Below are 12,037 nucleotides of genomic sequence, written 5' to 3'. Positions count from 1 at the left end.
ATTATTGTAAAAGAAATAGTAATTAATATAATCTTAATTATTTTAATTAATTAATTAAGTTGAACCATAATAGGGACTAAAGTTAGTTCCTCCTAATAGAAAAAAAAAAGGATAGTTTGAATTCTTATTTACTGTTTATGACGCACAAATTAATGTAGAATTATTTTTTATGATGGATAGATCATAAATAGAAACTGAGATGAATTTTCTACTCGATATAGTCTTATAAAAAAAGCTGACAGTGATTAAAGTACAGTAATTAATTAGAAAGAGATTCTTTAATACTTACAATTTTTTGTCTAAATTATCTAAACATAAAAATAAAAAATAATAGAGCTTATTTTTTATTTTTAAATTTTATGTGTAAAATTTAGGTCGCATAAAAAAGGCCTTATTAAAAATTGCATTATTGTTTGGGTCTCGCTCAAGCAAATTGAAACTAACGAATACTTAAATCTAGCCTCAATGAAAACCTCCATCGCTGCTCCTCTGCAATTCCCCTGCCTCCGACGCCTACCATACCCTCCTCTTGTCCTGTGCTTCTATCATGCCGACAAATCCTCGGTGGTAATCGCCCCCAAGTGCCTAATTAGAGTTGGCCACCAACAACACATAGAATACTAATTCATCTATGATGATTCAAACAACTTCCGTTTTCAATATTGCATTTCTTCTTCTATTACTTGTATGTTTTCTACTTGTCCAATCTTGTCGAGTTAAAAGGTTGTGATTTTTATTACGATAAGAACTAAGGTTGCGTAAATCGAACTGGTCAATGAATCGGTAAAATAATTGGTTTATTGATTTAATGGTTCGACCAGATTCAATCAGGGTTCAACCAGTTTAATTAAATATTAAATAAAATTATTAAAAATTTAATATATAATTTCACATATTTAAATTCATTAATTTTTAAGTAAAAAAATTTTAATATGAAAATAATTTTACAGTTATACTTCAACATGAGACTGGTGTTATACCTCAAGATTAAACATTAGTAGTTTTTTTAAAACACACACTCGATACATTAAAGACAGTAGAGGTTCATAATTTCACAATTTTAAATATTGTTCTTTAAAGAATATATTATTATGATTATGACCATTAGGAAATAATACATGTTACTATAATATATCCATTAGTATATTAAAGTTTAAGATATAATAAAATTGAAAATGAAAAGTTTATTGATAGTATTCAGATTGAGTTAAATTTATTGATGACTTTAAAACAACTGAGCCAGAATTTCCACTCAAAATGCTAAAATTTAGTGTATACCAGAAAGAAACTCCGTCTAACACCAGATCTTGTTGAAGCTCAGCCAGGACTTAAAAGAGATTAGTAAACCAACACTTCTCCCTCTCCAGACTCAAGCCATGATCCAGTTTCAGACAACAATCCTGAGGTAGGCTATTATTCCTATTTTTCTGTTTCAGGCTTTGCTCAAGAATAAATATTGGATAGATTTGGAAGAAACCTTAACTTCAGTTTGTAAAGATTAGGACTTTACTGGCTATTGCTGCATCAAAGAAGTGATCTTGCAGGCAACATTGTCAAGTCAAGGCTAATTATTCTCTTATACAATTCAATTATCCCTTTTTGGGCTGCCAATATACAATTCAATTGAATAACACATTGATGAAATCTCTTATTGTGCAACAAGCCTCTTATAACTAACAAAACCCTAACTAGGTTCAACAAATTCAATGCTTTTTAACAACAAAAACTCAGAATACAGACAACTCAATCTCCAAATCCAGAAACAGAAAAACTAAGTGAAACAATTCAAATTAAATTCAGAATCACATTAAGCAACAACCCAACTCAGAATACAATCCCAACTTAGAATCTAGTACAAAAAATCAAACTCAAAAGCCAGAATCTTAGAAATTGAAACTAAAGAAGTAGCGGCTTACTGGAGACACGACGAGGGAGGAACGACGGTGACAGTGAGCTCAGAAGAGGATCAGTTTGCAACGGCGAGAAACCAAGCAGAGATTCCACGGCGAGGCTCCGGGCAGAGATTCACGGAGGAGAGGACGTGCTTGAAGAGGATTGAGCAACCGTTCTCGTGAAGTAGAGGAGAAGAGGATCAAGGAGGATGACGATGATGGCACCCTCTATCACTGCCGACGACGACGATCACAGAGGTGGGCTTCACGATGAGCACAGAGACGATGAGAAGGAGAACAGGGGCGGCGGCTGGGGATGACGGTGGCTGGTGGGGCTTCACGATGAGCACAAAGACGATGAGAAAGAGAAGAGTGGCGGCGGCTGGGGGCTGACGGTAGCGGCGGCTGGGGGCTCTGATAGGGTTAGTTGGGTTAAATTAGGGATTTGAATGTGAGAGTGAGAGAGAAGAGAGAGGAGTAGGGACGTAGTGCTGTTTGTTGGGTTTTATTTTATTTTATTTCTTTTTTTTAGAGCAAAACGACACCGTTTAGGGTTATACTTTCAAACCAAAAACCCGTTAAAAAATCAGACGGTTCTGCCAGTTCACCGGTTTGACCGGTTTTTTACCAAGCGGTTTCTAACTTTACTCGGACCGGTTAGGTGACCGGTTCCCAGTTAATCCGGTTGAATCAGCCGGTCCGGTTCGATTTTCAGAACCATGATAAGAACAACAATGAATGACCATGGGTGGCTCACATTTTCCATACTGAAGTTCATTATTACCAAAGTCCTTGTATTTAATAATAGTGGAATAAGGTGGCCTCCTTACTTGTATATATAGAGGCTAAACCTCAGTACGTAAAATAACACAAAAATATAGCAATAAAATAATCTTCATTTTCTCTAAAACAACACAAAAGTATAGCAATAAAATAATCTTCATTCTCTCTCTCTCTCTTATATTATTCTCTTTTATATTTTACTACAAATAATTAAATATATCTATTAATATAGTCATTCTAGTAAACATTACTATTAGAGTTATCAAGTTATATTTCATATTTTATATTTGTTACCTCTTCCTTATTTATTTATTTAGTTATTCTACAACACGTTATCAGTACGAGACTCTGATCAAATTTTTAGGAAGATTCAGGTAACAATTTTTCATTATGTCGAAACTCTCTCATCTTGAATTCAATTCTCTTGATATATCTGGAAACAATTATTTATCATGGATACTAGATGCTGAAATTCATCTTGATTCAATGGATCTTAGAGATACCATTAAGGCTGAAAATAATGCATCCCAGAAGGATAAAGCCAAAGCCATGATTTTTCTTCGTCGTCATCTTGACGAAGGATTAAAAAATGAATATCTCACATTAAAAGATCCTGCAAATCTTTGGAAAGACCTTGAAGAAAGGTACAATCATAAAAAAATGGTGATACTTCCTCAAGCTCGATATGAATGGACGCACTTGCGTCTACAAGATTTTAAATCTATAAATGAATATAATTCTGCAATGTTTCGAATCACCTCACGAATAAAATTATGTGGAAAAAAAATAAATGATCATGATATGTTGGAGAAAACTTTCTCAACCTTCCATGCCTCGAATGTGCTCCTACAGGAGCAGTATCGAGAAAAATGATTTAAAAATATTTTGAGTTAATTTCTTGCCTTCTTGTTGTTGAATGCAATAATGAGTTGCTATTGAAAAATTATGAAGCCGCCCCATTTCCTGAAGTAAATGTGGCAAATTACCCCAGAAGAGGTAAATGGCAAAGTTTCAATAACAAGAAAAATTATGGAAGGAAAAGGAATTATATTCAAAAGAGAGGATCTCACCAGAAGTGGGATAAAGAAAGAAATATCGGGCAGAATAAATCAACAGAGGATAAGTGTTTCCGTTGTGGTGGAAAGGGCCATTGGTCACGTATCTGTCGTACCCCAAGGCATCTAGTTTATCTTTACCAGGCATCTTTGAAAAAGGACGACAAGGGAAAAGAGTCAAATTTCGTTTCAAATGATGCTGAAAATTCCACCACCCATTATGATGTATCTAATTTCTTTGAGGATCCTGAAGGAAATATTGGTCATTTGATCAATGATGGAATAGTTTAAAGTGTGAGATTGTTAATTATTCATGTGAATAAATAATGTAAAGAACTTATTGTTAAGTTTTATTTTCTATGTATTTAAGTTTCAAATATGATGTATATAAATAATAAAATATTAATATTTATGAATTTTGAAATTATTAAATGTGTAAAGTTTTAAAATAAAAATTTTAGTATATATTATTTTTATGAACAGTGTTTCTTAGAAAAATAATTCCGATCAAGTATTTAATTTAACTGTGCATACTACTCATTTTATTATTATTTGTCTTTGAAGTGAATGGCAAGGATATGTAATGAAAATGTATGCCTTGCGGATAGTGCAAGTTCGTACACTATTCTCAAAAGTGATATATATTTTATCCATCTTGTGCCAAAAGAAGAATGTGTTAATACTATTATTGGCTCATGCAATGCGATTGACGGCTCTAGAAGAGCTATAATTTTGTTTCCCAGAGGAACAAAATTCATAATAAATAATGCACTATTGTCTACCAAGTCTCGAAGAAACTTGTTGAGCTTTAAAGATATTCGCCGAAATGGATATCATATTGAGACTATAAATGAGAGAAGTCATGAGTACTTATGTATCACAACTCATGATTCAAATAAGAAAGTTATATTAGAAAAATTACCCTCATTTTCATCTGGGTTATATTATACCAAGATCAGTGCAATTGAATCACATGCCATTGTAAACCAGAAGTTTACTAGCCCAAATTATTTCATAACTTGGCACGACCGATTGGGTCATCTGGGAACAACCATGATGAGGAGAATTATTGAAAACTCTCATGAAAATTCACTAAAGAACCAAAAGATTCTTAAAACTAGTGAATTTTGTTGTGCTACATGTTCTCAGGGAAAGTTAATATTAAGACCATCACTAGTAAAGATTGGATTTGAGTCCCTTGAATTCCTAGAAAGGATTCAAGGTGATATATGTGGACCTATTCATCCACCATGTGGATCTTTTAGATATTTTATGGTCATAATAGACGCACTTCGAGATGGTCACATGTGTGCTTATTGTCTTCTCGCAACCTGGCGTTTGCGAGATTACTGGCTCAAATTATTCGATTAAAAGTACAATTTCCAGAAAATCTAATCAAAACAATTCGCCTTGATAATGCTGGTGAATTTACTTCACAAGCTTTTTATGCTTATTGTATGGCTAATGGAATAAGTGTTGAACATCTAGTAGCTTATGTTCACACACAAAATGGGTTAGCAGAATCACTTATTAAACGCCTCTAATTAATTGCTAGACCATTACTTATGAGAACAAATCTCCCAACCTCGGTTTGGGGGCATGCTGTTTTACATGCCGCAGCACTTATTCGTTTGAGGCCAACGAGTTACCATCAGTTCTCTCCTATGCAATTAGCTTAATGTCTCTCATTTAAGAATATTTGGGTGTGCGATATATGTTCCCATTACACCACCTAATCGCACCAAAATGGGACCCCAAAGGAAATTGGAAATATATGTTGGATATGATTCTCCCTCTATAGTGAGGTATCTTGAGATACAAACTGGAAATGTATTTAAAGCCTGGTTGTGGATTGTCATTTTGATGAATCAAAATTTCCAGCATTACGGGGAGAGAATAAGCTTCCTGAAAAGGAACTTAATTGGAATGCATCATCGTTGATGCATTTAGATCCTCGATCAGGGCAATGTGAACTTGAAGTTCAAAAGATTATACATTTGCAAAGAATAGCAAATGAATTGCCTGATGCATTTTCTGATACAAAGAGAATAACCAAGTCGTATATACAAGCGGAAAATGCTCCAATTCGAATTGATATCCCAGTTGGACAAATTGCCACCGAAGCAAATACACGCCAGAAGCGTGGCAGGCCTGTCGATTCCAAAGACAAAAATCCTCGAAAAAAAAGAGATAAATAATATTCCTGTTGAAAAATACATAGTAGAGACACCTGCAGTCAGTGTTGTCAGAACCGGACCGACCCGGCCGGTCGGACCAAAAAACCGGTGAACCGGTGCTATAACCAGTCTGGGTGAGTCATCTAACCGGATAAGGAGTCGAACCGGAAAGACCCGTATTGAACCGGCCGGGTTTGATCAAAACCGGTGAACCGGCGGGTTTCGTTTAACCTGGACCGGTTCGAAAATTAATTTTTTTTGTTTTATACGCTGGAAACGACGTCGTTTCTTTATTAAAAAAAAAAAGCTTGCTGCTGAGTGCTGTGAAGTGTGAAGTGAGAACGCTGCTGTAACCCTAGCCTCCATCCCCTGTTTCACACTTTCCCTTCCCATTCCCAAACTTTAAGAGACCACCATCACCATGAGAGCTGAGAGTTGAGAGATAGAGAAGTGCGCCACTCACTCAGCCACCTCGTCGCCCCGTTCAGCTTCAACCAGCGCGGCACTCACCTCACCACCGCATCCAGAGCAGTGCGCCACTCACCACCGCCAAGAAGGCAGAAGCACGTCCACGGTCCATCGTCGCCTACTGCTCGTCGCTCTTCTCTGCTCGTTGCTCCGGTCTCCCTCTTCTCTGGTCTGGTCTCTGCTCGTCGCTCCATTCCTCCAGGTCCAGGGTTCAGCCGTCCAGCCAGGTAAGTAACTAAGTATTTTTAATTTTTTAATTTTTTGAAGTTAATTGATTATTGTAGATTGATTACATATGTTGGTTCTGTTTGATTTGTGTTAGAATTTAGATTGTTGGTTGTTCAAATAATTTTAGGTTGTTGATTTCTGTTTAATTTAGATTGTTGATTTCTGTTTAATTTTTTAATCCATGTGTGTTTGATACTTTGATTTCTGTTTGATTTTTGTATGCAGGCAGATGAGAACATGAACAAGACCACATGTTTTTCTGTTTGATCTCTCGTTTCTTGATTTATTTTTTTATTTCTGTTCAGTTTGTTGATTATCCATTGTTGGTTGCTGTTGTATATTATTCTTAGTAGTTAGTGCCTTAGTGGATTGTTGTGTATTATTCTTGGAGATTAGTCATTTAGTCCTGGATCCTGGTTGATTGGGAATTTAGGATGGGTTCATCAAATACACCATCAGAAACACCAACTTCTCAGGAACAAGGATCAACTCTTGATCCAACAATTGGAACCCAAAAAAATAGTAACAGAGGAAAAACTGATCATGCATGGGGCCATTGTAAACAAGTTTTGGATAAAGGAAAAACTGCTTTGGTATGTATTTATTGCGAGAAGCTTATTAGAGGTGGAGGAATTAACCGGGTTAAGCATCATTTGGCTGGAAAAGGCGAAGATATTGAGGCATGTCGAAAGGTGCCAGCTGTGGTGAGACACCAATTCAATCAAAACATTGAAGATCTTCGAACCAAGAAAAGAAAAACTCGAGAAAAATATGCAGAAAGTTATGGTGCTTGTGATGACGTTGAAAGGGAATTTGATGAGATTGAACGTAATGAGATGCAACAACAACAAGCATCAAGAATTCCAGCACCTAGCTCTAGAAAGGGAGTTGGAAAACAAGTCAAGGGATTACAATCATTTTTCCACCGGCAGCAACACCTGGAGCTCAACCAAGTATTAAAAGTGTTCTCCAAAGCAAAGAAATTGTGGAGAAGTGTGATATTGCTATTGCAAGATGGATGATGGATGCCTCTGTGCCATTCAATGCGGTTAATTCAGCTTATTATCAGCTGATGATTGATGCTATTGCAAACATGGGTGCAGGGTATAAAGGGCCAAATTACCAAAGAGTTCGTGGATATTTGTTGAGTAAATTCGTTGAAGATGTAAAGAAGATGATTGAAGGTTATCGTGTGATTTGGAAACAAACTGGATGTACTATCATGGTTGATGGATGGACTGATCGTTGTAGACGTACTTTAATTAGTTTCTTGGTTTATTGCCCTAAAGGAACTGTTTTCCTAAAGTCAGTTGATGCTTCTCATATCTCGAAAACTGCTGAGGCTTTGTTTAAGTTGCTTAGGGATGTTGTGTTATTTGTTGGTCCTGAGAATGTTGTACATGTAGTGACGGATAATGCTGCAAATTACGTTGCTGCTGGAAGGTTGTTGGAATAGGAGTTTCCTAGATTGTATTGGTCTCCTTGTGTGGCACATTGTATTAATCTGATGTTGCAGGATATTGGGAAATTTGTGGAAGTGACTGAAACTGTGTCACAAGTTTCAATGATTACGAAATATATCTATAATCACTGCCATCCTTTGTACTTGATGAGGTAGTTCACAGGCGGCCGAGAAATACTTCGTCCAGCTCCAACTCGATTCGCCACTAATTTCATTGCTTTGCAAAGTATTTTGGCTCAAAAGGATGCATTGAGAACTATGGTGACATCTAGAGAATGGACAAGTTCAGCTTACTCTAAAGAAGCCAAAGCAAAAAAGTTTGTGGATCAAGTCTTAGATTCTAAATTTTGGAATCAATGCACTAATATTGTTAAGCTTACGGAGCCACTTGTTCATGTATTGCGTATTGTGGATAGTGAAGATAGAGCTGCAATGGGTTTCCTTTATCAAGCTATGTATAAGGCTAGGGAAGACATGGTGAAGAGGTTTCAAAAAAGAAAGAGGGTTGTTGAACCTTATTTGAAGATTTTAGATTCACGTTGGGATTCACAACTTAAAAGAAACCTTCATGCTGCTGGTTATTGGTTAAATCCAGCTTTTCGATTTAATTCTGCAGAATTTGACAAGCACAAAGACACAATTCCTGGCCTACTAGATGTGATTGAGAGGTATGCTTACGGTGATGCTGATTTGATTACTAAATTGACAAGTGAGAAGAGAATATTTAAGAATGCTGAAGGAGACTTTGGGAGACAGTCTGCAATACGTGAGCGAAGCACTGTGATGCCTGGTAAATTTTGTATTAAAATTAGTTTTTTATGATTGTGATATGTTTAAGATTTGATTTTTATGATTGTGATTGTTTTCTTTTTATGTTAAGATCAATGGTGGGAATCTTATGGATGTGGAGCACCAAACCTGCAAAAGTTAGCAATTCGTGTTTTGAGTCAAACTTGCAGTTCTTCAGGTTGTGAGCGTAACTGGAGCATTTTCAAACACATTCACTCAAAGAAAAGGAATCGGTTAGAGCATCAAAAGCTTAATGATCTTGTTTATGTTCATTACAACTTAAGGCTACAACAGAGGTACTTTTTATTATTCTTTCTTGAAGGCATTATTTAAAATTTTTAGTCATAATAAGAATAATCAAGTTAATTGATAATATAGGAACCGAATGAGAAACCAAAGTTATGATCAAATTTGTCTTGATGCATTTGAGGATCATTTGGAATGGATAATGGAAGATTCACCACCATTTTTAACTCCTGAAGAAGTTGATGCTTTACGGAATGATCTTGCAAATATGTCTCTTCAATCAGCTTTAGATGATTTGGGTATATTTTTAACCAAATGTTTTGCCTTATTATTGATTATGATTTGTGAAACATTATTGAAATGCTAGATGAATTGAATCTGGAAGATGATCGAGATGATGGTGAAGCTAATAATACTTCTGTGGAAAATGCAAATCAGAATGAAACCAATCAGGATGTAGCTCCAGATTTGTCAGATGAAGAAAGATATCCAGACTTTGAAGTTACTCCTTGGATATAATCCATGAATTGTTATTTTCATTATGTTAAATTGAGTTGTTCATGTAATAGACTAATAGTACTAAATTTTATGTTTATTCTCGTATTACTACTTATTTTTAGGATTTGAGATTTAATGTTTATTAAAATATTATTGGAGATATGTTTTTTAACTTTTAATTTTTAAGTTTTTAGCTATTTTATACATTTTACTTATGTGGGACCGGGTTAACCGGTTCAACCAGTGACCCACCGGTTGAACCAGTGATCCAGTGACCCAGTAGCCTGACCGGTTCGATCACCAGTTCGGTTCTAACAACTATGCCTGCAGTTGTCCAAAATTCCGATATAGTGTTAATGCCGGAAGACGTTCAGGTACCTGAAAATTGTGAAAATGACGAAATCTCGATAAATTATGTCTTTACAGGAAAGAAATGGGACCGAAATAAGACAATTGTCAATGAAATATTTGCATATAACGTGACATTAAATATCATGTATGAAAGTAAGGATCTTGAGCAAAACGTGAAGTCTTTGGACCTGTAGTCCGTACACCAGAAGATGTAAAACCTGTTGGATACCGGTGGGTATTTGTGAGAAAACGAAATGAGAAAAATGAAGTTGTGCGCTACAAAGCCCGACTTGTGGCACAAAGTTTTTCACAAAGACCCGGTATAGATTATAAAGAAACGTATTCCCCTGCAGTGGATGTGATAACATTGCGTTATTTGGTCAGTTTATCTGCATATCATAAATTGCATATGCATTTAATGGATGTAGTAACAGCCTATTTGTACGGCTCATTAGATCGGGATATCTATATTGAAGGACTAAAGATATCTAAACCATCCAGTGAATATTCGCAAGGGTTATACTCAGTTAAATTGCAAAGATCTTTATATGGTCTAAAGCAATCTGGACGAATGTGGTATAATCGTCTTACTGAGTATTTGGCCAAAAATAGATTTAAGAATTATGATATCTGCCCGTGTGTTTTCATAAAGAAATCTGCATCTGGATTCATTATAATTGCTGTGTACGTTGATGATTTAAATATCATTGGGACTCTTGAAGAGATTCCAACAATTATAAAAACTCTAAAAGAAGAGTTTGAGATAAAAGATCTTGGAAGGACTAAATTTTGTCTTGGCCTACAGATCGAGCATATAAAAATTAGGATTTTTATTCATCAAACAACATACACAGAAAAGATCTTGAAAAGATTTTATATGGATAAGTCACATCCATTAAGTACCCCAATGATCATAAGATCTTTGGATGTGAAAAATGATCAATTCTGTCCTAAAGAAGAAAATGAAGATATTCTTGGTCCTGAAGTACCATATCTTAGTGCCATTGGAGCACTAATGTATCTTGCTAATAATACGCGACCTGACATATCATTCGTGGTGAATTTACTAGCAAGGTATAGTTCATCTCCAACCAGAAGACATTGAGTGGAATCAAGCAAATCTTTCGATATCTTCATAGAACGGTTGATATGGGATTGTTTTATCCCTATGGATCCAAGTCACAACTAGTTAGCTATGCAGATGCTGGGTACTTGTCTGATCTACATAAAGAGAGATCTCAAACAGGATACCTATTCACATATGGTGGTTCAGCTATATCATGGAGGTCCATGAAATAGACGATAGCAGCAACCTCCTCTAATCATGCTAAAATACTGGCGATTCATGAAGCTAGTCGCGAGTGTTTTTGGTTTAGGAGTTTGATTCAATATATTCTGTCATCATGTGGACTGATTGATCATAAAATAGCTCCAACTGTCCTGTTTGAAGATAATACAACATGCATTGCTCAACTTAAGGGTGGATACATCAAAGGTGATAGAACAAAATATATTTCTCCCAAATTCTTCTTCACTCATGATCTTCAAAATCAAGGGACAATTGATATCCAACAGATCCGCTCAAGTGACAATCTGCATATTTATTACAAAGTCACTTCCAAAATCCTCCTTTGAAAGATTGGTACATGAGATTGGGATGCACCGATTTCGAGACATTAAATGATGTCGACAAGAGTGGGAGACTGTACTCTTTTTTCCATGGTCAGGTTTTTTTCATTGGGTTTTTCTTGACAAGATTTTTAATGAGGCAGTCCCCATCAGGGGATTTTATACTCTTTTTCCTTTACCAAAGTTTTTTCCCATTGAATTTTTCTTTAGTAAGGTTCTAACGAGGCATAATCCTAAATGGTCATTTAAGGTGAGGTGTTATGATAAAAACAACAATGAATGACCATGGGTGACTCACATTTTTCATACTGAAGTTCATTATTACCAAAGTTCTTGTATTTAATAATAGTGGAATAAGGTGGCCTCCTTACTTGTATATATAGAGGCTAAATTTCAGTACGTAAAACAACACAAAAATATAACAATAAAATAATCTTCATTCTCTCTCCCTCTTATATT

The 12,037-nt window shown here is 35.6% G+C and overlaps 1 protein-coding gene across 1 annotated transcript; it reads left to right on the top strand.

The window, feature by feature from the left end:
* The first annotated feature begins 8,323 nt into the window (after window positions 1–8,323).
* On the top strand, window positions 8,324–9,619 carry LOC107461149 (uncharacterized). Its single transcript, XM_021130098.2, has 4 exons — window positions 8,324–8,855; window positions 8,946–9,150; window positions 9,233–9,399; window positions 9,468–9,619. Exons 1-4 carry the CDS (start codon window positions 8,324–8,326, stop codon window positions 9,617–9,619), a joined length of 1,056 nt encoding a protein of 351 aa, XP_020985757.2.
* Window positions 9,620–12,037: the final 2,418 nt, after the last annotated feature.

The sequence above is a fragment of the Arachis duranensis genome, chromosome 8 (assembly GCF_000817695.3).
Source record: "Arachis duranensis cultivar V14167 chromosome 8, aradu.V14167.gnm2.J7QH, whole genome shotgun sequence".
Lineage (NCBI taxonomy): Eukaryota > Viridiplantae > Streptophyta > Magnoliopsida > Fabales > Fabaceae > Arachis > Arachis duranensis.
The sequence above is the reverse complement of the archived record's forward strand: the minus strand, read 5'-3'. Positions and strand labels throughout refer to the sequence as shown.